This window comes from Populus alba, chromosome 11, assembly GCF_005239225.2.
Source record: "Populus alba chromosome 11, ASM523922v2, whole genome shotgun sequence".
NCBI lineage: Eukaryota > Viridiplantae > Streptophyta > Magnoliopsida > Malpighiales > Salicaceae > Populus > Populus alba.
In genome coordinates this window covers 5,458,065-5,485,412 of record NC_133294.1, presented here as the reverse complement: position 1 = coordinate 5,485,412, position 27,348 = coordinate 5,458,065, and the positions used below count along the sequence as shown (strand labels likewise).

General features: G+C 32.8%; 3 protein-coding genes across 6 annotated transcripts; 2 read left to right on the top strand and 1 right to left on the bottom strand.

The window, feature by feature from the left end:
- The first annotated feature begins 445 nt into the window (after positions 1–445).
- On the top strand, positions 446–1,573 carry LOC118039517 (flavonol sulfotransferase-like). Its single transcript, XM_035046223.2, has one exon. It carries the CDS (start codon positions 459–461, stop codon positions 1,473–1,475), a length of 1,017 nt encoding a protein of 338 aa, XP_034902114.1. The 5' UTR covers positions 446–458; the 3' UTR covers positions 1,476–1,573.
- A 3,811-nt stretch (positions 1,574–5,384) lies between these two features.
- On the bottom strand, positions 5,385–14,376 carry LOC118039512 (wings apart-like protein 2). Of its 4 annotated transcripts, XM_073412594.1 has the most exons (14): positions 13,640–14,369; positions 12,577–12,676; positions 11,790–12,129; positions 9,959–10,071; positions 9,005–9,133; positions 8,777–8,870; positions 8,572–8,682; positions 7,826–8,472; positions 7,433–7,698; positions 6,861–6,937; positions 6,544–6,704; positions 6,253–6,350; positions 6,092–6,173; positions 5,385–5,804 (listed from the first exon to the last, which is right to left on the bottom strand). In XM_073412594.1, the coding sequence occupies exons 1-14, from the start codon at positions 14,155–14,157 to the stop codon at positions 5,721–5,723; spliced, it is 2,820 nt and encodes a 939-aa protein (XP_073268695.1). In that variant the 5' UTR covers positions 14,158–14,369; the 3' UTR covers positions 5,385–5,720. The 4 variants fall into 4 exon arrangements, 2 of the variants coding, with proteins under 2 accessions (XP_073268695.1, XP_034902108.1); XM_035046217.2 differs by lacking the exon at positions 6,861–6,937 and having other exon boundaries at positions 6,544–6,694; positions 13,640–14,376; XR_012171242.1 differs by lacking the exons at positions 5,385–5,804; positions 6,092–6,173 and having other exon boundaries at positions 6,544–6,694; positions 13,640–14,376.
- An 8,270-nt stretch (positions 14,377–22,646) lies between these two features.
- On the top strand, positions 22,647–23,894 carry LOC118039510 (uncharacterized). The gene has a single exon (XM_035046214.2). The coding sequence runs from the start codon at positions 22,665–22,667 to the stop codon at positions 23,892–23,894; it is 1,230 nt and encodes a 409-aa protein (XP_034902105.2). The 5' UTR covers positions 22,647–22,664.
- The last annotated feature ends 3,454 nt before the right edge of the window (positions 23,895–27,348 follow it).

Genomic DNA, 27,348 nt, shown 5'->3' with positions numbered 1-27,348 from the left:
TGAGGGAGACAAAGGCAATGAGGGTGTGTTTAGGTTACATGACACACCTACAGACTGTTTGTTTTAGGTGTGTTAACTTTTAGTTATTGAAATACTATGGACATGTATGAATTTTTATTTGAATTATGTATTTTAAGATGTTTGGATATTTGTATTGTTTAAAATATTTTACTTACGATTTTATGATTTTAGTTAAAATATTTTACTTCCGATTTTACGATTCGAGTTTACGAGTCGAGTTTATATTAGATGTTCCGTGTCATATCAAAAACAACATTTTTGACAACCTTGCACACAATCACACTGTGGAATATAATATGAAATAAAACCTAATTGCATCAACGGACATGTGATCAATAATATTCGATGGTGCCAAAAATTAAACCAGCTCTCAACTCGCTATAAATAGCTGCCATGGCCTTTCATCATTCTACGTTATATTTTCATTTTTTACATTCATGGAATCCTCTTTGCCTTCCTCCCAAATCTTGGATTCTGGTGGAAGTGCAGAGAGGAAAAATGAAGCTAAAAATTACAATGAAGTCATGTCCACCCTTCCGAAAGTTAAAGGCTTGAGGGGGTATGATTATTACCTGTACCAAGGCTTTTGGTACGATCCCTTCTTCTTGGAAGGAATCATGTCTGTTCAAGACCGCTTCAATCCTCAATCCACTGATATATTTGTTGCCAGTTCTCCAAAAACTGGCACAACTTGGCTTAAGGCCCTCACTTTTGCTATTCTTACACGATCCCGTTTAAGTGGTTCGACAACTAGTTCTTTACTTACCAAGATGCCACATGACTGTGTTCCTTTTTTGGAATTTCAGCTTGCTGATCAAAACCCAAGTAATCGGGACTTGGCAATTCCTCTGCTATCTACTCATGTTCCTTACAGTTGTTTACCTAAATCTATCATTTCTTCTAGTTGCAAGATTATTTACATTTGCAGGGACGCAAAGGATGCTTTTGTTTCTTTGTGGTACTTTCTTGCCAAGATGCAAAGGTCGGACAATGTTGAACCTCTTCCTCTGGAAGAGGCTTTTGAGTTGTTCTGCAATGGAATTGCAAATTATGGACCGTACTGGGACCATGTTTTAGGGTATTGGAGAGCAAGCTTGGAGTTCCCTGAGAAGATATTGTTCTTGACATACGAGGAAATGAAGAAAGACACCGCTGCTCATGTTAAGAAATTAGCTGAGTTCATGGGTTGTTCCTTCACCTTAGAGGAAGAGGAGGGAGGGGGGGTGCAAAAGATAATAAGCATGTGTAGTTTTGAGGAGTTGAGCAGCTTGGAGGTGAATAAAAATGCGGAGCACCGTACTCCAGGCATATCAAGTCCTATTCAAAATAGTGTATTCTTCAGGAAAGGTGAGATAGGCGACTGGGCAAATCACTTGACACCTGAAATGGGAGCGCGTCTAGATGACATAATGGAGAAGAAGCTCAAGGGTTCAGGCTTGAAGCTGCCCAGGTGACTGTGCCTGGGGTCCCATTTGCTTATGATTATGGCCGAAGTGGGTTTGTCAAAAGCTGTCATCAACATCTCATGAAACAGCAACTGTGTATCCTAATAAATACCCTCCCTGTTCATCTCTTGTATTTCCTAGCAAGTATTCACATTTTGTGAATCATCCATGTCAACAAGCATTATTCTTTTGTGAATCTGTGTTTGTGACTTCAATTGATTTCCTTGCATGTTTGTAAGAGTTCAAAATGGGATTTCACACAAGTGTATGCATTCCATTAATCAGTTTGATAAAAAAAAAAAAAAAAAATTACTCTAATATTTAATATTAGAGTGTTTTCTTCACAGAAATTGCAGCGTGTTTTCTTCACAGCTATACATGTTTTAAAAGAACCGAGACAACCATACATGAGGGCGGAGCAAAGACCAAACGAGACAATCATCCATGAAGATTGTTGAATTGCAGATCAAATGAACGTTGGCGGCACATCTGCTTGAAGGATCTCGAAATGCCTTGTAATTGGTTAAAATAAAAATCAAGATCTGTAGGAGAACTCGTGTTTTCCACTCCTAAAATAAGCCCAGTTGCCGGCTTCATGTGCAACAGAGGCACATAAAGAATCTGAAAGCAGTTTTTATGCACTATCAGCAGAACAATTTGATCAGTCAGATCACAATCCTTCTTACTTCAAACAAATCTTTTGGAACCGATATGTCGAGGGATGGCTTGATTTATACCGGAGATTTTGTTGGAAATTTAAAGAAGCGTGGCTTAATTATACCTTTCAGGGATGCGCAAATTGATTACAGGTAAAAAATGACAGAAAGTGAGTTGCATGAAATGAAAAGGGCATTAGCAAACTCAACACCTTTCAGGGCATCGTTCCTTGGTTTGCTCCCTTTCATTTCTTATTTTGTTTTTCCTGCCATTGTCTAATGTTTTTCTAACTCGCAGTCTGGTCTCTGCAGAGAATGAGAAAGCACAAACTCTTTAAGAGAAGATATTCTCCGGCAATGGCATCAAACAGAAAAGTCCGACGTTAACTAAATGAGTTCATGGATCTCTTGTCTGAATATAGAAGTGCAGAAACTAACCATGCTACCAACTACATGTCAACAAGCAACAAATCAAATGAATTGTGATCGGCCAGTAAACAATAAGCAAATGGGAGAAAAACTAACCTTGAACTCTTAACTAGGAGAAAAACAAAGAGGAAAATTAGAGCTTATAACATAGGAAACTAAGCTGAAACTGAGGTGAAAAAGAGTAAGAAATTCTGTAAAATTGTCCACAAACACTCTTTTTTTATCCCTTTTTATAGAGGATTTTGAAATCAAAATTAATAGAATTAATTCTAGTAATTATCAAAAATTAATTACCAGCTATAAATTTAAATTAAACCTGATGTTTAGCTTTAAATATGATGTTTTGTTATAATAGAAACTATCTACATTGAAAAGAGTAGTTAAATTGGAGAAGTTATTCAGTACAAACTAATGGTTTGGAGAAAAAAAAACATTATTTATTGGTCAAAAAAAACTATAAACTTATACCCAGGTTCAAAATATATTAAAAAAAAAATCTTTATAATTTAAAAAATTATTTTTACAATAAAATCAAGCTCGGGACTAACCAAGTCAATTTAACTCATATAACTTAAGCTCAAAAGCTCATTTTACTTAAGTTTTTTCTTTTCTAAAATCTTGTGTTTTTTTAAGTCCAATTTTAACTCTTTATATTCTCAATATATAATTAACAAGAAAATCTTATTTCTTTTCTATGTGAAATTAAGATTTTAAATTTCATAAAAACATGTTTATTGGTGATTTTTTAAGGTTAATTTCTTATTTTTTTTATAATTTATTTTAATCATTTTAATAAAGAATGTTAAAGAGATTTGGTTAAAGAATAAATTCCTATAAAAATCTTAAAAATAAATGGGTCTCATTTTTATTTGATTTTAAATGTATTTATTTTTCATGTTTTAAAACAAATTTTCCAAAATACAGTGTGTGTATTGGAAATATTCAATATAAAACATATATATATTGGAAATATTCAAAATACAGCGGTCACGCTTGTTAGCTTGCTATTTATGGAAGTATTATCGCCAAATTATAGAAGCAAGGCCAGCTACACCGCATATTCATATCATTTTTCCTGTAAAATATTTAAATATTACAAACATGTTTTTTTAAAAAAACAAATTAATAGCTCGTCCTATGGTTTTCACCAACTATATAAATTAGTTTTATTTGAATCATATGAAAAAAAATAAAAAAAGAATGATTAAATGGAAAAAAATAATACAAAAAAACGATAACTAGGGGGATAAAAAAAACCTTCATCCCAGAATGAAATAATGATGTTGTTTAATTTCTAACTATTTAAATATGAAAAGATAAAAAAAAAAAATGGATAAAAAAAAATTAGTATGAGCCAACCTGAGCTAACATGATAGACATATAATCTGAGTATTAAGAGGCGAGCTAGTCTAATTTAACCACCAAACTATTTTCTAAGACATGAGGTCGGGATAATCAGATAGAAAAAGAAATTGAGGAAAATCAAACAACCATTTAAAAAAAACAAAAAAAAAACAATTTCAAACAATAATTTTGGAAAAAGAAATAAGCCAAAAAAATATTGATCTCTATTAACTTCTTAAACTCATGATCTGAATTTATAGGAAACAAAATGTTGAAGCATGAAATCAAAAGAAAAATTATACAAAAAGATTCAAAACAAAACAAAATACCAATTAAGAGAATGATGGTTGAAATCGAAATTAAAAATAAATTAGAAGGCAACAAAAAAAATTCAATTTGAGGGTTAAATTGAAAAGAATAATAATATTAAGAAAATGATTAAAAAAAAAAGAACGAGGACCAAGATAAAAAAAAAATAACATTATAAACTTAGATTGATGGATGGAATTAAAAACAATAAAAATTTATAAAAAGACCACACGAAAAAAATCAGGAATCAAAAAGAAAAACATCAATACATGATAAATTGGAATTGAAAGATTAAATTAAAAAGAAATAAAACTTTTACAAAAAAATTAAAGACAAAAATTAAAAAAAAAATTAAAACTAAAAAAGCTTAAATAATCAATTTGAGGGGGAAGAGAAAAAACATCATCAATGACAAACTACTCAACCTTCACCTACATGCATCATAGAATGAAGAAGATAAAGTAATGATGCTTTCAATAATATGATAGAAGGTTTGTCTTTACAACCAAAGGCATTGCATGCTCTCCTCAAGGTGTGTGGACGCCTCTCTCTCGCGGGTAACTTTTTAAATTTTAATAGTTTATTTTTTTGTTAAAAGATCATTATGCTTTGAATCAAAAAAAAAAAAACAATATAAAAGGTCAAAATATACCCTTGACCTAAAACGTTTTTTTATTCAAAAGATATTTAAGTAAATTTATTATATGTTCAGCAATCAAAAGATTATAATGCTATCAACAAAACAGTAAATAACAAAAGAAAAAACTTGAAAAGACAAACAAACACTTGGCCAAAGGTAATTTATTTTTTTTTTTTAACTTTAAAGACATTTAAGTAATCTCATTGCACATTCAAAAGAAAAACCAAAAGTGCACACCTTGGTGCTACGTATATATTTCTTGCCTTAAGAATCATTCCAGTATTTTTATCATTTGAAAAAAAAAAAAAAAATTTAGACCCTCAATTATTATTTGATTTATAAGCAAAACCATAATTACACTATTATAATTTACAATCCTCTATTTATTTATATATTTTAAAAACACTTTTAAAAAAAATTGAATTTTTTTTCTTTACTTCAAATTCTTTTCTTTTTTTTTGTGTTTTTAGATTATTTTAATGTGCTAATGTTAAAAATAATTTAAAAAAAATAAAAATATATATATTATACAGATAGAAGTCACGCACAAAGAAATACAATTTGATTCTGCTTTCATTACTGTATACAAAGCGTCTAGCGTCTCGGCCCGGGTCATACAAAAAGAATGATATGGAATATGGGAAAAAGGAAAGAAAAGAAAGTGGGCAAGTCTGGAAAAGGTTAATCAGCCCAAGGCTAAAACCTGGTGTGCTACGACAAGCTAAAACCATCTGTGTACAAAAAAAAAAAAAAAAACTTAACCTGAAAGAAAAACAAGGCTGTACAAAGCTTTGCATTTCTGGAGCTTTTCATCATGCTCTACATGATTCAATCACATTGCTCACATCTACATGAGTGACCGGAAAAGCAAGTATATCATCGGATTCTACATGATTCGATCACTTCGCTCACAGCTTTATGAGTCTCTGGTGATATCATGTTTAATGTCAAGTGAAATGCCTGGAGAAAGCAAAATGTATAATTTGTTAGAGAGAGAAATAATAGCCTACTTCTTTGTTTTCACTCTTGCATTGTACATGTCACAGCGTGCTAGCTAGCTACAACGCAAGGAACGCAGTGATTATTTTACCAAAATGCTCCCCGATCCATTTTTTATATAATGCAATGCTTCTTTTCAAAAAAAATAATAATAATAACAAGCAAAGAATGTTGATGCAGAGAGGACATGGATTTCAAAGTTGCAACTAATCTCATGCCTTGATGTACAAGAAAGGAACAAAACATACCACAAATCTCTCCAACACAGGAACAAGGATAGCCAGGTTCTGGTTCGGGAGGCAATCAGCAATGGAATCATGTATGCTCTTGCTGTCATTGAACAAGGACAATTTGAGAAACATCGGACCAAAAAGAATGTGAAAGAACAAATGGATGGAGCACAGCAAACCTTTCAGTTGATAGGAATGCAAGTAGCAGTGCTGAATAAGCTTCAACAATCATCTTCTCTGCTTCCTTCTCTCCTTGTAATACAGCTGCCTCGTCATTCTGTACAATTCCCAATAACATAAAATTTTGGAAACATAAATTACAATTCAATTTATTCAAATTGAATCTTACAGTATTAGGAAAATGAACAAGAATAAACATTCAATATTACTCTATTATTTGCATGCATCTCCACATACATGTGTAAACAAATTGCATTTAATAAAATTATGACATTAAGCAGGTCGCTCACCCAAGACACCATGTTTCCTTCTCCAGCTGCATCACCTGCACCTTGGTTGGCTAGAAAGATGGAGCACAGTAATGGAATTACATCCTTGCGACTCTCATCTTCTGACCCTTCTGAGCTTGACAGCGAAATACTTGTTGCAGCAAGCCTTGATCTGCAATCGACTTTAACCATAAATTTTGGTAGGCAATAAACATCAGAGTCACTTTTTCCACCAGAAAATTATGAATATATAAAGAAACATGAACCATATGTCACCAATAAGATCAAAAGAAGGAAAACCCTAATGAGCAGCCTGCTACTAAATTGAGAGATCTAACCATCAAAAAGGTATCCAAGTCGGGTTAAGCCAGTCCATAAAATGAAGGGCCATTGCTCAAATTCATCAAATGCAAATCTGAATTGAGATTATTGGAGTGTTCAAAATAAGAACATCTTCTCATCTAACATGAAAAATAAAGAATTGGAAATTTCACAGAAATTTGAATGTAATCAGTCAATAGCACAAGGAATCTAGGTAATACAAGGAGAAAGTTGGTTTGAGGGATTGTTGTTGCTTAAATACAAGCACAAGTGACACTTCCAAAGGATGGTCAGAATGCAACGCCAATACAAGTTCAATCCAATACATGCAGCAGCAATCTAAAATCAAATTATCAGAAATTCCTAGGATGTATAAATCTACTCGTATCATACTTACAAAGATAATAGTTAACATGAAGGAGAGCTTCAGCAGGTTTAAAGCAACACAGCGAGGATAATAAATCAAGTTTCAATAGGTTAAATTCATAATAGCAATAAAGAACAAAGAAGCATTCCACTGTGCCGTCCACCAATTGCAAGTAAACAATATATGCATTAGAGCGGTGATTATAGGGCAAGTAAAATTGACCTGTTATCCCCATCCTTTTCTACCAAGTTCACAAGCAGGCCCAATATAGCAACAAGCAAATCCAACTCTTGATCAGTAAGATGAATATCATTCTGATTTTCGAGTGGAATGCTTGAACTGTCCTCTTGCATCTTACCAAAGAAAGATATAGATGAACTGAACAAAGGGAAGTGGCCGGCAATCAATGAAGACATAGTCTCCAGTCCTCCACAAGCAGCAATTTGTTGACAGCCAATAGGATTGTCATTTGTTAAATTCATTAGAACCTGCCAAGAAAAGATTCTGACTACAAAGGCAAAAAAAGGGCATGTGCAGCAACCTCCTCTTACTTCGACAGAAGAAAATAAGGAATGGAACATGGAAGAAATTCCTCAAAATGGTTCAGAGGAATACCTTGATAGCAGTAAGAAGACAGTCTGCCAAAAGGCTGGAATGTTCTTCATCAGGAACATTGCAATAAGAGCTTTTCTGTGAATGATGATGTTCCTTGTTACTTGATTTGTGGAGGCCATTTCCACCATTACTTGATTCATCCGGACTCATTAGCTTATATTGACACCCATTTTCAACTTCTCTGGGGGTTACCCTACCATTATGAGTTCGAGAGATTTTTCGTTTCCCAGATAGCAAGTCCCACTTTGAGGGCTGAAAATCATCTTCATCAAATGCATAAGGATCTTGGCTGTCATCTAACAAGTCACTGCAGGCATCTTTTGTACAATTAGTTTTTTCAACAAGACCAAATTTGGTCCTCGACCTATTACTATCGCAACTCCTTAATGTCTCACTACATGAACTGGGCATGGAAGGGACTCTCATCTTCAGTTGACAAGTATTTTTCATAAATCGTGTGGCAGTTTCAGAACAGGAGGCAGAAAGACTCAACCGACCAATGGAATTCTGAGATACATTTAAGCGTTTCCCAGAGGAGGTCCTCTCTTCATTGCAGTGATATACATTTGAGCCTTTCCAAGAGGAGGTCCTCTCTTCATTGCAGCAATCTGTAGAAGAACTGATACAAATAACCCCATTGCTGTCTACTGCTAATACAATTAAAGATGCATCATTAGTAAGAGAGATAGAGAAAGAGGAGCAGCTGCCAAACAGAAACACTACAGTGATATTAGGCTACCACAAACCTCTGACGTCGTCAATCAAGGCCAAATCAGAAGCATTATCACTCCTTTCAGAAAGACTACAATGGTTTCCATCAATGGAAACAGCAGGAGAACTCTTAAGTAGATGAAGACCTAAAAAACAATGCCATCAATCATCAGAAAACATGCCAGACAAAAGAAATCTAGTTAAGAACCGGAAACAGACAGAGCAAGAAAGCACCGTTACCGGATAGAATTTTTATGATGCTTATTATGATTTTAGTAAAAGATAGCTGATGCCCATGAGAATCTGAGTTCGCCCTCATTCCAAGCAGATGAGTCTGTATTAAAGAAGAAAATAATGAACATTAAAATCCAATAACTCGGCTTCAAATGGCATTTTAAATCCCAATAACTATCTAGAGGAAGAATAAACAGGAGAAGAATAACAGAACAAAATCACATTTGATTGCACCTGATTATCGTTACTCAAAAATGTAGCATTTTCCATAATTTTCAAGCATTTCAGAAGCAACACCAGGCTCGAGTGACGCATGTCATGTTTTGTATCCTGAATGGAAGATGAATTATGTTCTGCCCACCTCTGCAAGTAAATTTGTGTTCAATAGTTACCATCTCCAAACAATCACTAATTAGAATGTCAAGGACAGAAATGGACCGGGAAGGCATGAATTTATTATTAGGGATAATGACTCAATTTAGAATAAGTAAATCACAAGAAGACTTCCATATACAAAACAGATGCATGTCATCTTTTGCATCCTGAATGGAAGGTGAATTATGTTCTGTCCACCTCTGCAAATAAATTTGTGTTCAATTGTTACCAACTCCAAACAATCATTCACTATTTAGAATGTCAAAGACAGAAATGGATCGAGATAGGAATGAATTTATTATCAGGTATAATGACTCAATTTAGAATAAGTAAATCACAAGAAGACTTCCATATACAAAAGAAACTGTACTGGTAAGCAAGTTAATGGCCACCATTGGTTGAGGATCTGCTTTAGATCTTATAAGGTGAAAGTAAAACACAGGGAAATGCATGCATGCACACCACTAATCTTTGATTCTGGTGAGAACAGTGATGACTCCACTCAGAACCATATAGAATTACATTCCAAGATGAAGAAATTAATAACAGAGCAGTGCTATAAAGCTAAATGTGAGAACCAGAGATTAATAAGCAATGCTGAAAATTTTATCATGCATAAGATGAGATAAGCATATGACAGATTTTTCCCACGATTGAATACATTAATTGAGCACAGATTTCCCAGTTGCAAACTTTTCCTCATTTCTCAAATGATTAGATAGAATAAGAGTTACACTTAAACTTTAAAGCAACATATAAGCTCTTGATTTTTTGTGAATTGCTAAAAGATGAAACAAACATACAAGCTCACACCTCTATAACAGAGTGACAGTTCATGGTGACCTCGAAGACAGCATCAAGTCCTCCAAGCTCTCGTAACTTTTCCTTAAAGCCCCCCCCTGTCTTCCTTACCATGCCAGATGTATCTGAATGAATGCAACCCACACAGTGAAATAAATAAGCAATCAGAAAAGGAGAGAGAGAGTGTGCATGCATGCATGCATGTATTGCTTACAGAAAGACTTGCACATGTGGCATTGCATATACATATGATTATGGATTTTGCTAACCTGTCTGTATTTGAGCAAGTTAGCGTTGTGCCCATTTTTCTATGATAAAAATATTACGTGTGCCTTTTATATTGAAATTAAAATGTGGGTAGAATTGTAATTTCATGGGGAGTTTCTTCTTCCTTCTCCATCCTTTGTTTAGAATTTTTTGCAGCTGAAAGAAAAAAAATTAATTTCACCTCCCAATCACTTCCTTATCTAGAACAAAGGAGCAAATCTCTCCCTAATAACAAGTGCTTGTTTCCCACTAGAGATTCCGAACTGTTTTGGTTTTCATTATGTTTCTTATTTCATGAATTCCTAGAGTGAGATTGAGATAAAAAGATTATCCAATGATCAAACAAAATGCTGCCATCTAATGAATCATGCTTAAAAAGACTTGCTTGTTTCTTCCATAAAATGAAATCTGTTTATGTACCATTTTCTTTACCAAGACACTATCATCCAGATATAAAAGAGCTGCTGGATACAATTTTAGTATATGTTTGGCAGTGTAGTAGCGGTTGCTTTTCAAATAACTTTTCGTACCGAAATGCATGCTAATGATGTTTTTTCACTTTTTAAAAATCATTTTTGATATCAGTACATCAAAACAATCCAAAACATACAAATCGTATTAAATTTTAGCAAAAAACAAAAATTGAATTTTTTGGGAACACGGTTTCAACAGCGTTCCCAAACGGTTCCCAATAGAATTTAGGTTTCAAATGAAAGGGATAAAGATTTGATAGATTAGCCAACTAGCTCGCAAAAACACAAAAGCCTTAGTAACATTAATTTAAAACAGAAACATGTGCTCCAGACAGAGAATTGGGCATTTCCACCTATCTGAGATTACATTTGTACCCTCAATTAATTTTTCAATACAAAATGCACTCAAGGAGTATTTTTGTTATGGAAAAATGGGTAGAATGCTAACTTGCTCTAGTTAAGATCATGCAAAACAATCACTAAGCATTTGAAAAATAGCATCCCAAATCCTCAACCAAACTTATCATGCAATTCTTGAAAGCACGTTGTATGCACAATGGCCTGCATTCTTCTTGTTCCATGAAAAAAAAACCATAAATTTCAATAGAAAATATCCATATAGAATAATTAAGTTAAAGAAGCCTGTAATAAACAACAATATGCAAAACTCGTTTGTGCCTGGATCATTTTTAACTCAAGTAATTAATAAAAATCTAAAAACAATACTACACCAGCATGTAATCAAACAAAAATAGACACCACTGAAACTTGCAAATAAAAATGCCAAAGAAATTATTAAGACATGCTGTTCATTACATAATGGTGTATTTTAGATCTATTTCAAGAAGATAAGTCAGAAGAAAGAAGCAGAAGTAATGAAAAGCTAGTGTAAAAGTATTTGCATCAACAATATCAGCTTTATAATAAATGGTATCCAGGAATTTATTCATAGTTCCAATCAACAAAACCACTATTCATCCTTTGATAAAAATAAACCATAAGGAAACTAATAAATGGCAGGCTACGTATGGAAAGTACGCAACAGAAATGAAAAACTAACACTTCATTATCGACAGAATTGGAAGATATGATATCAAGCATACCTTCAAAAGATATCTTAGATAAACAAGCTTTCTCCATGGACAACAATGCAATCCATTTTGGAGTCAATTCTGGCCTCTCTGTTCTACTATCATCACCAGAATGTGACTTCATGTCCTTGCAATTAACAAGAATTTCCTGAACTTTGGCAGCAATGGCAGTAGAGCTAGAATCTGCCAGCTTACTTGTATCTCGTAAGATGTCAGAATCCTTGCGTAATGCTAAAAGCTTACTGCCTATATTTCGAGTCTTATCTTCAGTGGCAGTAGAAATGATGGGTTTTAACAATTTAATAAGAAAACGAATGCAAGTTGGTGACTCTAAAATGTGTTCATCTTGACCCTGAAACAGTGAAATTAAAGCTGTCAAAACTATTCTGATGGGTGAAAAAATACATGGAGAAAATGAGTTCCAGCCTTGAGAATCAAATAAACAAATAAGAAATAACCGACTACAAGCAGCAGCATGTGATTTGAGAACATTACAACGTTTGAAAACTGAAACTGAAGAGTTGTGCTTGTACAAACATAGAACTCCATGTGAACTTAATTATGAGTAAAGTTACAGATTCTACTTGCTATTATTATGTTTCTCAAAACAACTGATGTCAGTCATTGCCTTTTATCCATGCCAGACAACACAACCTTATCTAACAACTCAGAGGGAGGTAATGCTGAATTCCCAATTGCCTTTGTATAGATTTCAGAGGTCCCTTTTGAGGTTTCAACAAAACATGTACATGCACAAGAGAGTGCAGAAAGAAAAGGTATAAAACATAAAAGAACTTACATCACTCGTCAAAACATAGAAGAGTGCAGCAGCAGCCAGATTGCTTGTTGAGTCATCAAAGCTGAGGCCCAGAATAGCATCAATTATTGTCTTGGCCATCCTGAAAGCACAAAACTTTAGAATTTTAGCATGCAACAGAAATAAGACATGAAACTTGAGGCCAGTAAAATGAGAATAGTAAATACATGATAGCAGACCAACAAAGGAGTGATTTTGTGTGCATAAACCAAAACATCTAAAAGGAGAACCCAACATGCTGTTTTTCATTCACCAAATGGTATGGGGAGTAATAAGTAGAATTCATAACTTTCACTTCTCAGAGATCTTCCATCTTTTGGATATGCATACTGAACTCCCATATTAAATTTAATTTTAAAATATTCCGCTCATTACTTGATTAGGTACTTCAAAGCTTAAACAGAAAACCCATAAACCATTACAAAAACTAACTAGTGACATAAATTCCAAACGCATAGTAAAACAAAGTACCAAATTCCAAAACCAAAACAAGATCACCCACGAAACAACCCATCTCTTTAATTTCAAGAACTTCGAACAGTCCACCAACTACACTCAAAATCAAACAGAACACTCTCCAAGAAGCCACACGAAGATCCAGAATTTCCGAACTCAACAAGAAATTCTACAAAACAATCATGTAAAAGAAACAAAAAAAACAATTCAAGAACTCACGATACCCTTTAAACTACACTAGAAAAATTCAAAACGAAGACTCGAGAAAGACTCGAGAACCCATCAACCGAAAACAACTCTTTGAAATGCCAATAACCTCTCCCCATCAAAAAGCTTCCAAAACAAACCCAACAATTTCTAACGCAATAAGCCTCAATTCATTCTAAATTCAAACCCAGCCTTTCAAGAACTCAAAAAGTCCCGACAATTTCTAATGCAGTAACCATCGATTCAATCTTTCTAAATTCAAATCCGCCTTTTTTTTCTAAATTCAAGAACTCACAGAATCCCCAAGACAATTTCAAAAATTCATAAACACGAAATAATTCCAAATTCAATCTTTAAACATCACAAAACAAAACCCACATACCCTTGAGCCCTCAATAGCCGTCTCTGTTGTTGAGTCCCACAAATCCCTAACAAAGACAGCAAACTAGCTCTCTTAATTCTCAAAGGCTGTCCTTTCTTTAACCCATCAAGTGCAAAATTAACCTCATCAACATGCTCCATCATTTCCCCAAATTCTTGCGCCTCCATCAACGTCGTCGAGCTAGTCAAAAGATTAGAATTCCCAATACCGTTTCTCTCAGATTTTGACTTACTACGCCTCGGCTTCTTCGATTTTCTTGGGACGACGCCGTTTGGGATGGGATTGTCGTCGAAATTGTAGGGATCGAGATCGAGAGAATAAGAGGTGGATTCTTGAGAAGAGAAAGGAAAGTTATGGCTGAAGAAATCTTGATTAGATTGGGTATTTTCTTGAGAGAGAGAAAAGGAGTCGCTGAAGGAGTAATTATGGTCAGCTAAGTCGTCGTCTAATGAATCTGAAAAGGTTCTCGTTAGGTTTCCTCCGTCTCTGTTTCGCCGACCGTACGTTCTAACGATCATGCTTTTTTGAATTTCCCGTTCGCTTAACTCTGGAGACGACGACGAGGAGGAGGAGGAGGAGAGAGGAGGGTAAGTTTGGCATACAGATGGAAAGACGAGGGCTTTTTGGGGAAACAATTTGAATTTCTCTTTCTTTCCGCTGGGGTTGCGAGCTCGAGAAACGAGAAAGGAGGGGGGGGTTAGGGCAATCAGACAGCCGGAGAGAGGGTCGTTAGTTGATTAGCCAGCAGCAATATCTAGAAATATACTGTATAGTTTAATGTTTGTTTTAGTCCCTAGAGATTCAATGATGTTTCAATTTGAATCATGTAGTTTAATGTTTATTATTTCAAAAAGATCACAACAGTACATTTGCGTGTGAGAACATATCCACAAGGAAGTTGGGCACGGGGAAAATGTGGATACAGAGATGGGGATATGACATTAAGCCTTCTCACAATCCGATTATGTAGCAATTTTTATTTGTATATAAATTATTTTTGGTGGATTAATGAAAAATTTTAAAATAGATTTACTATGAATTAAATTGAATGTATGTTAGTGTTTGACAAAATAATAAAGGAGCTCGCTCAAAAACTTAGCTGGTAAAATTGAGCCAACCAAGTCTATTATTAAGTATGTGTTTGGTAATATGGTGTAGAGTATTTTTTAAAAAAATACTTTTTATTTGAAAATACATTAAAATAATTTATTTTTTTATATTTATTTTTACATTAACACATTAAAATTATCAAAAAACACTAAAGAAAACATTAATTTAATGTTTTTTCAAGGTAAATGCATTTTGAAAAGGCACTCAAAAATGGAAGCTACTGCATTCTTAAATATGGACTAAATGCCTAGTCAAACAATTTGAGCAAAGAAAGAAACCTAGCCAAACAAAGGGGGGAGGAGACAAGAAAAGAAGAAGTGAAAGTAAAAAGGCCTAACTAGGTATCATAGCACAATTAAGCTCAACAATGAAACAAAAATAGAAAGAGAAAGAGAGAGTCTAACCAAGACCTAATCAGACAATCCTAAACAACCCAACTAAGGAAGAAGAGAAAAGCAAGGGAAAAAAAAAAAAAATGACAATCAAGCAACACTTGGGACTAACACTAAACAACCTAACCAAAGAAAAGGAAATAAACAAAAGGAGAAAGGGAAGAAATGAGCCTAGTTGCGCAGCACATGGGCCCAACACTAAGCATTCCAACAAAAGAGGAAAGGAAGAAAAAAATGAGAAAAGAAAAGGAAAACCCTAACTAGGAAACACTTAAACCTAACATCGAATAGCCTAATTAGAGTAGAAGGAAAGAAAAGAAAAGAAAAGGAAGGAAGAAAAAATGAAGAATAGAAGGAAAAATGATAAAATAAGGCTCAATTTAGCCTAATAATACTATAAAGCCCATATGCTCTTCATTTTTTCTTTAATCAAAACAATAGCTCTTATTTTTTTTTTTAACAAGTATGGTACCCCAAACGATGTTGAGGCATATGCAACAACCCAACCAAATTCTTTATCATACAAGTTATTGATATGACATCCATTTGAATTCCATGTCTTTCATATTCTTTATACTCCAACCAGAAAGCCTTGTTTCACAAATTAACAGAATGAGCTTCTACATGAACAATTCATTATACAACTAATTACATGATCATTCACAAATAAACTCTATTACTCCTACGAATATGTCTGCACACCCTACTTCCCACAATTAAAATTCATGAGATTCAAGGATGTATAAAATACCAAGGTTCGTAATGTATTAAACATAACACACGCCCTATATTTACAATCATTAAAACAAAACACTCTCCTACATCTTTTTCCCTTTTATAAATTACATTTATCTTTGCACTTTACTTAGGTATCGAGGGGTCCTCTATTCTACAAAGAGAGCTTGTTTTGTAAGAGTACATAAATCACAGCTAGCTCAACTTAAAAAAAAAAAAAAAAAACAAAATCAAGGCTCATCAAATAGTTGTGGAAAGGCCTAAAATCATTTAAGGTTTTTCCAATTTCTTCGGTGTTGTTTATATCTCTTTCATGTATTGTGAACAATATATTAATATTCAATATTTGTATGAAAATAGTTTTACATTGCCTACCCATTTTAAATATTAAATTATAATTGCAAAAAAATATTTTTTATTGATAAGAATGTCCAAATTCAATTGTCACTCTTAAGAAGGATGAGTATAAGATATATTGTTGCCCCATTGTTTTTTTACCATTTAGTGATTCAAACTTTTGCACATGTCATAAGAAAATGAGAAAATTTTAAACACAATTATATAAGATAGGATATATGGTCAATAAAGGGCTTTTTTTTATACATCTTTTTTGGTTTTTTTTGAGTTTGAAACTCTAAATAGATATGTAGTTAATTTAAAAAATAAAACAATAGATTTTATTTATTAAAAGAATGTGCATTTAAAATTATCTAAAAACATAATTTATTATTAATTAATATAGATTTGTTTGAAAATACACTTAATGTTTAATACAAAAAACAATTTGCAGATTTTAATATTAGCTTTTATCAACTATCTAATATTTAAAAAACTATATTGAAACCAAAACTTTTCTTATCCAACTTGAATTAGGGGCGGAACTAAACCATATCTTGGCCACAACATCCTAAGATTTTATAGAATATTAATTTTTAGTCCTAGAAGTTGTAAGACTTTTAAATATATCCTTTAAAAAGTCAATTGTATATTTGAATGGACTATAATGATGCTAAATAGAACTTTTTATTGGATTTTGTATCATTATTTCATCAATTAGTAGGTATTTGATTATTGATGTTGACTTGAATCATAAAGAATTTAAAAGAAAAAAAGATTAGTGCAATGAAATATAGCAATTTGAGCCAGGAATATAAGATTTGGTCATTTAAAGAGTATAGCATGTAAGAGACTCAGAGACTTGGGTCATGTTCATGTTGTTTAATAAAAGTTATTTCTGATAGATGGATGTAATCATATAAAAATGTTCATTCTACTTATATTTTGAAACACTTATGTCACCAAATTTTGCAACTTTTTAAAAGTCAAACAAGTAGTAATCCAAAAAAAAAATGGAATAAGAAGAGGATAGCTAGAGGTATAAATGTTGGTTTGGAACTGCAACACATTGATAATATTATAGGTTAGCATTTCTCTTTGTTAAATCATGTTTATTTTTATTTTATTGTTCTCTCTTTTTTTTTTTTTATCTTTTTAATTATAAAATCTTTATGATAAAGTTGTGAAAGACTTCACATAGAAATGAATTTTCTAGGTTACGTCTTAGGGGCTAGTTTGAACATGGGGTTTATTTTCTAAGCACAATGTTTCCTCCAAACTAAGTTTTATATGAGAATAAAGAACACTCTAATACCTAAGTTAATAAATTTAAAGGGAGAAAATATAATGAAGCTGTATGAAGTATTTTTATATGAAGCTTATTGAATTATGTTGAATGATAGTTAATTGCCCTTAAATGGATGAAATATAGCTTAACCTGCTTGCCTGGTGACCAGGGCATTTATAGACCCTTGTCATGTCTGCATAACCTCATGGTGTGTGGAGAGTAGTGTTGCAGGTACCTCAATGTGCGTGGAGAATAGAATCATATTATTGGTGGAGATTGTGGTGCTTGCTTGATGGAGAATTTGGTGATTGTCAGTGCTAGAAACAATCATTCACATAAAAATAAGGTGCATGCTCTACGTAGACAATGTGTGCTACATAGAGAATTTATTTATTGCATATTCTTGGGAACTAAAACATGTATAGAGGTGTGTGTCAGGGTAGGGATAACCTAGCCTTATAAGGAAAAATAAAGAGAAAAGGAAAAGAGATAAAGAGAGAGAAAACCTATCATTTGAGCTAACCCAAACAGCTAGAAGGTAATTGTTTAGCACATGTAATACACACGCTAGGCGAGTGTACTGCCTTATGTATTTTGATAATATGTGTGGCTTACTCTAGCTTTGTATGGTGGCTTTCTTTTATATTTGTAGATTTGTCTTCTTGATATCTAGTATCAACGTATCATAATCGAAGCTTCAATGCATCTCTAATATCCCTTTTTTTATTTCCTTTTCTTCTCCATTTTCTTTATCCTGTTTTGGTTATTATGTATCCCATTTTTTTTCTTCCCCACCATTAGATCTTACTCTTTTTTTTTGGTCATTTGATTTGATTACTAACCTAGTTGTTAGATATTCTTGCTTTTTCTTTAGTCATTGGATATGTAAACAAATTTTGATTGATTATGCAAAGATATTCATTTTTGTTACACTACTAAAAACAAGTGCCATTAGCATCAGAATTTAGCAACGGATAATTCTGTTGCTAAATTCAGTAACGGATTTGCAACGGATTACATATATATTATTTTTTTAATATTAGCAACGGACTTTAGCAATGGATAATCCGTTGCAAAATTTACCTTGAATTTAGCAACGGATTTTCCGTTGCTAATTGAAAAAAAAACAAAAAGTTAATATAAAACTAAAATTATATATACCGTTGATTACATTAAATCCGGACCGTTTATTTCAATCTCTCGATCCCCGCCCCACACCGAAATACAGATCCAACAAAACCAAAATGTTAATTCACTCTTCCACTCTTCCAACAGATCCTTCGTTCGAACAAAATCATCGATCCATCACCCTCATCAAAAATCACCATAACTGTTCAACAGATCCGACACTGTCCATCTTCTTCTCCTTCGTGTTCATCATCTTCTTCTCCTTCATTTTAAACCAACAAAAACAGAGACCCATGACAACATCGCACCAGACCCATCATCATCACCATCGAACATCCTGTTTTGCCCCTTCTTTGTAAACGGGTTAGGTTTTGCACTGTTTTCTTCAATAGCTCAGGTAATTAATTTATGGTTTTTGTTTTCTTTGTTGCAATTTAAGTTACACTAAACAGTTCTAACCTAACTTTCCCAATCTCAGGTGTGATTCTGTTGTGTTGATCCATCTCCCTCACCCATCTCCCTCACCTGTAACCGAAGAACACAGGTAAGAATTTTTTTTCCCGAAACTTTGAATAATGGTTTTAGGCTATTAATTCGATAATATAATGTTTATGATATGTTTTTACCATGATTTATAACATAATGATGCACGTTTAAATGTAAATTTATGAAAACCCCCAAATTAATTTTTAGGGTTACGGTTCATAAATTGAATGATTTTATTCAACCTGACCAATGCTGGCAATTCTTGTGTCTGGAAGAGAGTGATTGATGGAAATTATGCATGTTTAATTGAAAATTTATCAAAACCCCCAATTTAATTTTTAACAATTAGTATTATTGATGCTGTGTGTTCTTTGATGTCTGCAAATTATCCTCCTGTGCACCGAAACCTAGGTGTTTTGAATGTATTCATATGCTTATATATATATAAGGAAACTTGATTGTTGTTGTTGTGTTTCGTTAATAAGATTGTTGTTTTATTTTTGTTTCTTCATTAATTATTTTTGTTTCTTGCTGTTTTACTTGTTATATATATAATTAGCAGAATTGTGTAGTGAAAGAGGTTAGAATTCATGGTTGCCTCCTCCTTGCATGGTGATAAGTTAATTTCCCACATTAGCTATATATGTTGTCTGTTTTCATTTGATTGTCCTGTCTTGAGGTCAGCATGCATGATTTGGAAATTAACTATTAGTCTCTTGGATGAGGATTTGTTTTTGTATTAAAGAGTTCTACAACTCTTTTGGCTTTTTTTATAGTTACTATGTTGCATGAACTAAGTAGCAAATTTTTTGGAGCCAACTTGTGTAATTGCAGAAACAATCGCATGTTTTTTAGCATGTTTGTATGTAATGATACATGTAAAATGCACCAGCATTGTGCAATGGTTCATTTTTTAGTCATTTCTGTGTGAATTAAGCAAATTGATGCTGAAAATCTTTGCTTGCTTAGCCATTATCAGTGGATATAGGATCAGTTAACAAACTACAAGCAATCGCGTGGGCTTGTTAGAATTATTTGTGGAAAAGGCTAGGGTCAAGTGCTGTGAGGTCACTGGACTTGACCCTTTAAATTGTGAAATTGGAAATATTAGACACTCTTTTGCTGTTTTCGGTTCACAAGGTTGATGTTTACACTGTGAAGTCAGTTCTAGCAAAGCACTAATTAGTATAGATCCATTTCCAATCACACAAAGGATAAAGGATTAGAGAGCAAAGCACTAATTTGTTTTAAAGACTAGCAATTGTTATAACTTGATGGGTGTAACATACTGTTTATGTTTTTTATTTTTACAGCAATATGAATGGCTTATTGGATCACAACATAATCAAATAGAGTTGGCTAAATCTGATTGGGTTGCAATAAGAAAACCTCCACCTTGTGCCATTGATTTTTGGGGCTTTGGTAAGTCTATTTTGCTCCATTTTTACATGGTTGCTTAATTATATGGTGCGTATTATTTCTGTTGGGCATGCATATTGTAATCCTTTGAAGTAGTTGGAACTTTGCCTTTCATTGGGATAATATTGACAGTTTGTATAAGAAAAGTAATGGAATGATTTTCTTTCATTAAATGTGATCTTGAGTACAATCAAACTCTCAGAAACACGATTACACATTTAGGTTACATTACAATGATGGACAAGTTGATTCATTTTACTATATGCACAACATAATTGATAAAATAAGAAAAAGAAACCCCAGCAGTAAAAAGAGCTTGAAATCTATTGAATTTGATATTGAATTCTGTTGATCGGATTTTGAGGGAGAGATGGGTGAGAGATATTGATGTTTGAAAGAAATGCTTAAATTGTTATTCAACACTTTGGAAAATGCAAAACCACTTTTAGGTGTTTTTATGGAAAAGTAAGTATTCTTTAAATTCGGTGATTGCAATTATAATTACGCGTGGAAAACATGTATACACACGCAAATTAAATAATGTCGTGTAATTTTTTAATTGAAATTATATTAAAATAAATTTTTATAATTTTTTTAACATTGTTATATTAAAATTATTTAAAAATATAAAAAAATTAATTTGATATTTTTTAAAAAAATATGTCATAATACAAAAAACAAATTCTCATCCAAGAGACTAATAGTTAATATACATGTTTAACTATAAACTTTGATTACACAACAAAATATAAATAATAAGTATTTCATAGAAAGAGGTTTAACATAAATATATTAACACCTCCATTACCTTAACCATAAATATTAACAATAATTATTGCTCGTCCGTGTAGAACCTGTAATCAACTAAATTGGATTGTGCCTAAAGAATTTATAAAACAAATGTATTTATATTTTCATCCACCAATATTATAATTATTATTTAATTATTATTTAACTACGACATAAAAGATATATACAATGTATATGACAAGAGACAAAGATAAAAATGTGAGTAACTATTGTAACCCATAATAAATTATGTTTTTTTTTTATATTGCATTTTTAATCTTTTTAAAAAAATTCAAAAAATTCTTTAATCTTGTATTACCTCGCATGTTTATGATTTCATTTACCATTTCTTAGTTGAGCAAAAAAATATCCGAATAAAAATAAAAAGTTTGATGAATCCAATAAAAATAAAAGGATCCAAATTAAAAAAAAAAAAAAAAAAAACTATTTGAGGTGGTAACAAAAGTTAGAAGGACCAATAAAAAAAATGAACTCTAAAACTATTATAAAAGATAAATTTATTTAAAATTTGTTCAACTAATTTTTTTTTATCCATTTATTCTGTATAAAATATTAACCGAACATAATCTAAAAGTCTACTTTTGTCACTAGTTAGAAAATATAAATGAAAATATAAAATACTAACCGAACATATTTTATTTTAAAAGATTGTTTAAGTTCTAGTACTTAAAGAAGTATGCTTATTTCAAAAAATGCTTATTGGTGTTGTCATGTTAATTAGATTAACATGGATGATCGATCGTGGATGTATCGTCGTCTTATGGATGGTCGCCTTCGTCCTGAATACATTACGGGTGTTAGAAGATTTATCAATTTTGCATTTTCAATTGATAAAAATATATCTGGGGGAAAAATTAGATGTCCTTGTGTGAGGTGCAAAAATCAAAAGTTTTTAAAGGAAGATGATGTTTGTAAACATCTATTGACAAAAGGTTTTTTACCTTGTTATGAAAATTGGACTGTACATGGGGAGCCTTATGTCGCAGAACCAATATTGGCTGGACCTTCATCGATTGGAATGAGTCATGTTGTGAATGATGTTTGTCTAGAAAATCCATATAGGAATCTGGTTATGGATGCAATGGGGGTTGGTGATGCATTCTACAATGATAATATGTCTAGTCTTGTGGTAGCAGGGGAAATTCCAAACCCGGAGGCAACTAAATTTTTTAAGCTTTTGAAAGCTGCGGAGGAGCCGTTGTGGGATGGGTGTACCAAGCAATCCAAATTATCTGCTTGTGTACAATTGCTTAATATGAAGTCAACTTTAAATTTGACTCAGAATGCCTTCAACAATTTTATTGACTTTACAAAAAGTTGCATGCCTAATGATGAAAATTTGGTTTCAAATTTTTATGATGCCAAGAAATTTATGCGGCCACTTGGACTTGGTTATGAGAAATATGATGTGTGTCCTAATTACTGTATGTTGTACTATGGGGCAGATGCAATGAAAATAAATTGTGATTTTTGTGGAAGTTCACGATACAAACCTAGAAATCCAACTAGTAAAGGTTCCAATAAGGCGGAGAAGCAACTCCGATACTTTCCCTTGACACCAAGGCTTCAGAGACTATTCATGTCTCCATATCATGCCAAAGATATGACATGGCATCATTTTTATAATTCTGATAATGGGGTTATGGTGCACCCATCTGATGGGGAGGCATGGAAGGAGTTTAATCGTGTCCACTTAAGCTTTGCATCAGATCCGAGAAATATTCGGTTAGGGTTGTGCACTGATGGGTTTTGTCCATTTGACATGTCTTCAAATACATACTCTTGTTGGCCAGTAATTGTGACTGTTTATAATTTGCCTCCGTGGAAGTGCATGACTAGACCATTCATGTTTTTGACAATGATGATTCCTGGGCCAAAGAATCCGGGTAAAAAGCTTGATGTTTTCCTAAGACCTTTGATTGATGAGTTAAAGAATTTATGGTATGTTGGTGTTGAAACATATGATGTATATAGAAAGGAAAATTTTCAATTAAGGGCAGCTTTAATGTGGACCATTAGTGACTTTCCAGCATATGGCATGTTATCGGGGTGGAGTACTCATGGAAATCTGTCTTGTCCTTATTGTATGGAGCATAGCAAGGCTTTTAGATCAAAAAATAGAGGGAAAACTACATTTTTTGATTGTCATCGACGATTCCTACCCATGAACCACCCATATAGATTTCAATCTGATAAGTTTTTGAAAGGAGTAATTGAAAGGCTCCCTCCTTTACCTCGTCCATCTGGTTTGGAAATGTTGAACGAAGTGTTGAAGTATACTGAGGGACATAATGGAGGGTCATCATATAATGATAAAATTCCTGGCTTTGGTGTTAAGCACAATTGGGTGAAAAAGAGCATTTTCTGGGAGCTTCCATATTGGCATACAAATTTGATTCGTCATAATCTTGATGTCATGCATGTTGAGAAAAATGTCTTTGACAATATTTTTTATACAGTTATGGATTGTCCGAATAGAAGCAAGGACAATTTAAAGGCTAGGTTGGATATTCAATTGTATTGTCAGAAGCCAAATTTGCATTTGCAATAAGATATGAGTGGTCGGGTTTACAAACCTAAAGGCACTTATTGTCTACACAAGAAACAACAACAAGAAGTCTTGTCATGGATGAAGGAATTATCATTTCCTGATGGTTATGCTTCAAGCATTTCAAGATGTGTGAAAGAGGCACAATGTAAGGTTTCGGGGATGAAGAGCCATGATTGCCATGTCTTCATTCAAAGACTTCTTCCAACCGCTTTCCGACCTTACTTACCTAGGCCACTGTGGGAGGCATTAACTGAATTGTCCGTATTTTTTCGAGATATTTGTTCAACAAATTTAAATGCCCAGCACATGGAGTTAATGCAGATGAATATAATTGAAATAATTTGCAAACTTGAAAGGATTTTTCCTCCATCATTCTTTGACTCCATGGAACACTTGACAATACATCTACCTTACGAGGCAAAAGTTGGTGGACCAGTTCAATATCGATGGATGTATCCATTTAAATGGTATGTTTTCATACTATGTTAATTTTATTAACTTTTGATTTTTAAAAAATAAACTAATTGACATAAATGATATAGGTATATGTTTTATTTGAAGAAGAAAGTGACCAATAAAGCTAAAGTTGAGGGTTCCATATGTGAAGCATACTTGATTGATGAAATTACCAATTTTGCATCTCATTATTTTGGTGATGACATGCAAACAATTTGGAATCGAGTTCCACGGAATGATGATGGTGGCCTTAGAAGTGTAGATGGATGTCTCTCTATTTTTTCCTATCCAGGAAAAAAATTATCCAAAAGATTTTATAAAAGGCAGTTGTCACATGCTGAAATGCAAATTGCGCATAACTATGTGATATTCAATTGTCAAGAACTGAAGCCTTATTTAGAGTAAGTATGAAATATTATTTTGTACTAAATTTATAATAATTTGTTATTAACTTTAACATTTTAAAATTTTAGGCAATGTCGACAAGAGCTAAAGTCACAACAATCATATGCGAGTGATGGTGAAATTGAAAAATTATGCGAAACGATCTTTCCAAATTGGTTAAAAAATAATGTAAGTATTTTAATAAAATCAATTTATATTTTATGTCAATTAGCTACTTTAAAAATATTATTAGGGGCTTTTAAATTATTATTTTTTATGGAGTTAACTATTATTGCTAGGTGGAATACCAATCTAACGGAATTTGAAAAATCAGCTCTTTGGACTTGTTATGGGCCCTTCAACTTCAGTGAAATGTTATAATGGGTATTATGTGAATGGTTTTAAATTTCATACTCAACGTTATGGTCGTTTTAAAAGACAATGAATAGTGGAGTTTGTGTGAAAGGAAGTTGTTATGATGATGATGAACGTGATTATTATGGAATGCTTAAAGAAGTTGTTCGGCTAAAATACTTGGGGAGTAAGTGCAAGTTATTTATGTTTAAATGTAATTGGTATGATACAAGACGAGGGATTAGAGTGCATCCTTCGAATGGTTTGGTTGAAATCAAGCATACATCTCGACTACACGGAAATGAAGATTTTGTGTTAGCACAACAATGTCAACAAGTCTACTATACATATCCACCTGGTCATAAATCATCTGAATGGTGGACGATTATTAAGACAACTGCTAGAAGTCGTTATAATGTTGATATGGGTGAATTTATTGAAGATGCAAACAATGTGAGATCATTTGATGTTGATCAATCAGATTATATTTCTCAACCATCTCTTGTCCTTCCTACTCAAACACTTGATGATCCAAATATACTTGTTGAATCATCTTATTATGAAGAAATCGGGCAACATGAATTGATTCAACTTGACATAAATTGGGGAAACAAAGATGATGAAGCAGAAGAAGAAGAAGAAGATGGCGATGGTGATGCTGAAGAAGAAGAAGAAGAAGAAGATGATGATGATGATGAGGATGATTGTTATGGTGGTGATGGTTAGGAGTGATGATAATAATGAGTAGCACAAGTTAATTATATTTCGTAGTATATGTAATGAATTATCTTTATTATATGTATGGATGATTTCATATTATTTGACAATATTTAGGCTTTCAATGTTTTTTTTTATTATTATTTTATTCAAGTGTGTGTTATGCATCACATTACATAAATCATTTTCATTGACCTTTGAAACCATTTATAACCTTTCAAGTATCAATCTTTAAATTGTGATTCTGATGTTATATTTTATTTTGTGATTCATTTTCTTGCTTATAGGTGCTGAAGCGTGAAAGAAAGGGTTTTTCCTACTCATTGTTTTGATTTATAGGACCAAACATTAAGGTAAGCATACTCATAAATTTTGATTTCTGCTTAATTAATTATTTAGAATTTTTTTTTTGTTGTTTGTGTTAATTGGCTTATTACAATTTAAACTTCATAGCTGATTTTTTTCATTGCAAGGAATGCTTAATGAAATTGTATTGATGTTATTTACATATTTGGTTTTGTTGCAGTAATTATTTTATTTGAAGTATAATATTTTTCGGAGTGATGGCTATTATTGTTATGTTGTATATATTCATATGATAATGTATATATTTTTTCTGGTTTTTAGCATGCCTCGATGAGGATCCATATTAGATTCTAGGAGTGACAGGTCCACATCAAGGAGTGACAGGTCCACTTCATCCAAATCATTTCAAACTACATCAAGGCATAATAACAAAGGATCCACAGTTCATCAACCTGTGTATCAGAACGCAAATGAGTATTATATACCTACTTTGGGGGGTACACATCCTCCTCAACATGATTATGGGAGGGTTGATGGATATCAATATTGTAAGGGATTTTGTTTTCAGGATTTGCTTCAAACTCAAGGAGGTTTCTCTCGAGATAACCAACTTGTTTATGGAGGATATAATTTATATAGGAGTCATGGGAGAGTTGATGGTGATGATGATGATGTGAACATTAGAGATGAAGATGAGGGAGACGGTAGTAATGTGAGAGGTGTATGTGATGAGGATCAAGATGGTGTTCCATCATATCACGGTTCAACATCTTCTCCAAACAATTATGATCAAATTGTTAAAAGGAAGGGTTTTGACACGCCAATAGATCCAATAACAAGAAAAAAAGAGCTTTGTTCGTATGGAACAACAGAGTAAGTTCAACTTTTTAATAACTAACTGATTAAGGTTATATTTTTAGGTATGAAAAAAATTACTTATTATTGTATAATTATTTGTTTAATATAAGTTTGTTATTATGTATTTTCAGGTTCAATAACGCATCATGTGGACGTGCAATTGGAGATATTTTGAGGTCCAATTTTAAGGGAGCATGACACTTTTGGGAAAAAGTAGATTCAATGTGCAGGGATGAACTTTTTAAAGAGTTTAAGGTAAGAACCAACACTAATTGCCATAATATTCTTTTCAATTTTGATCACTTTAATGTAGCATTATGAAAATTATCATCTGAATAGCTATGACTAATTTGTGTTATAATCTGTTTTTATTTCTTGT

Bases quoted from the DNA above. Each gene is read 5' to 3' on its own strand.
- LOC118039512 (XM_073412594.1), bottom strand. From the start codon at position 14,157: ATGATCGTTAGAACGTACGGTCGGCGAAACAGAGACGGAGGAAACCTA. The intron at 8,683-8,776 runs GTAACGGTGCTT...ATTGTTTTTTAG, and splicing joins CATCATAAAAATTCTATCCG to GTCTTCATCTACTTAAGAGT. The intron at 6,938-7,432 runs GTCAATTTTACT...ATCTCAATTCAG, and splicing joins GAAAAGGATGGGGATAACAG to ATTTGCATTTGATGAATTTG.
- LOC118039510 (XM_035046214.2), top strand. From the start codon at position 22,665: ATGCCTAATGATGAAAATTTGGTTTCAAATTTTTATGATGCCAAGAAA.
- LOC118039517 (XM_035046223.2), top strand. From the start codon at position 459: ATGGAATCCTCTTTGCCTTCCTCCCAAATCTTGGATTCTGGTGGAAGT.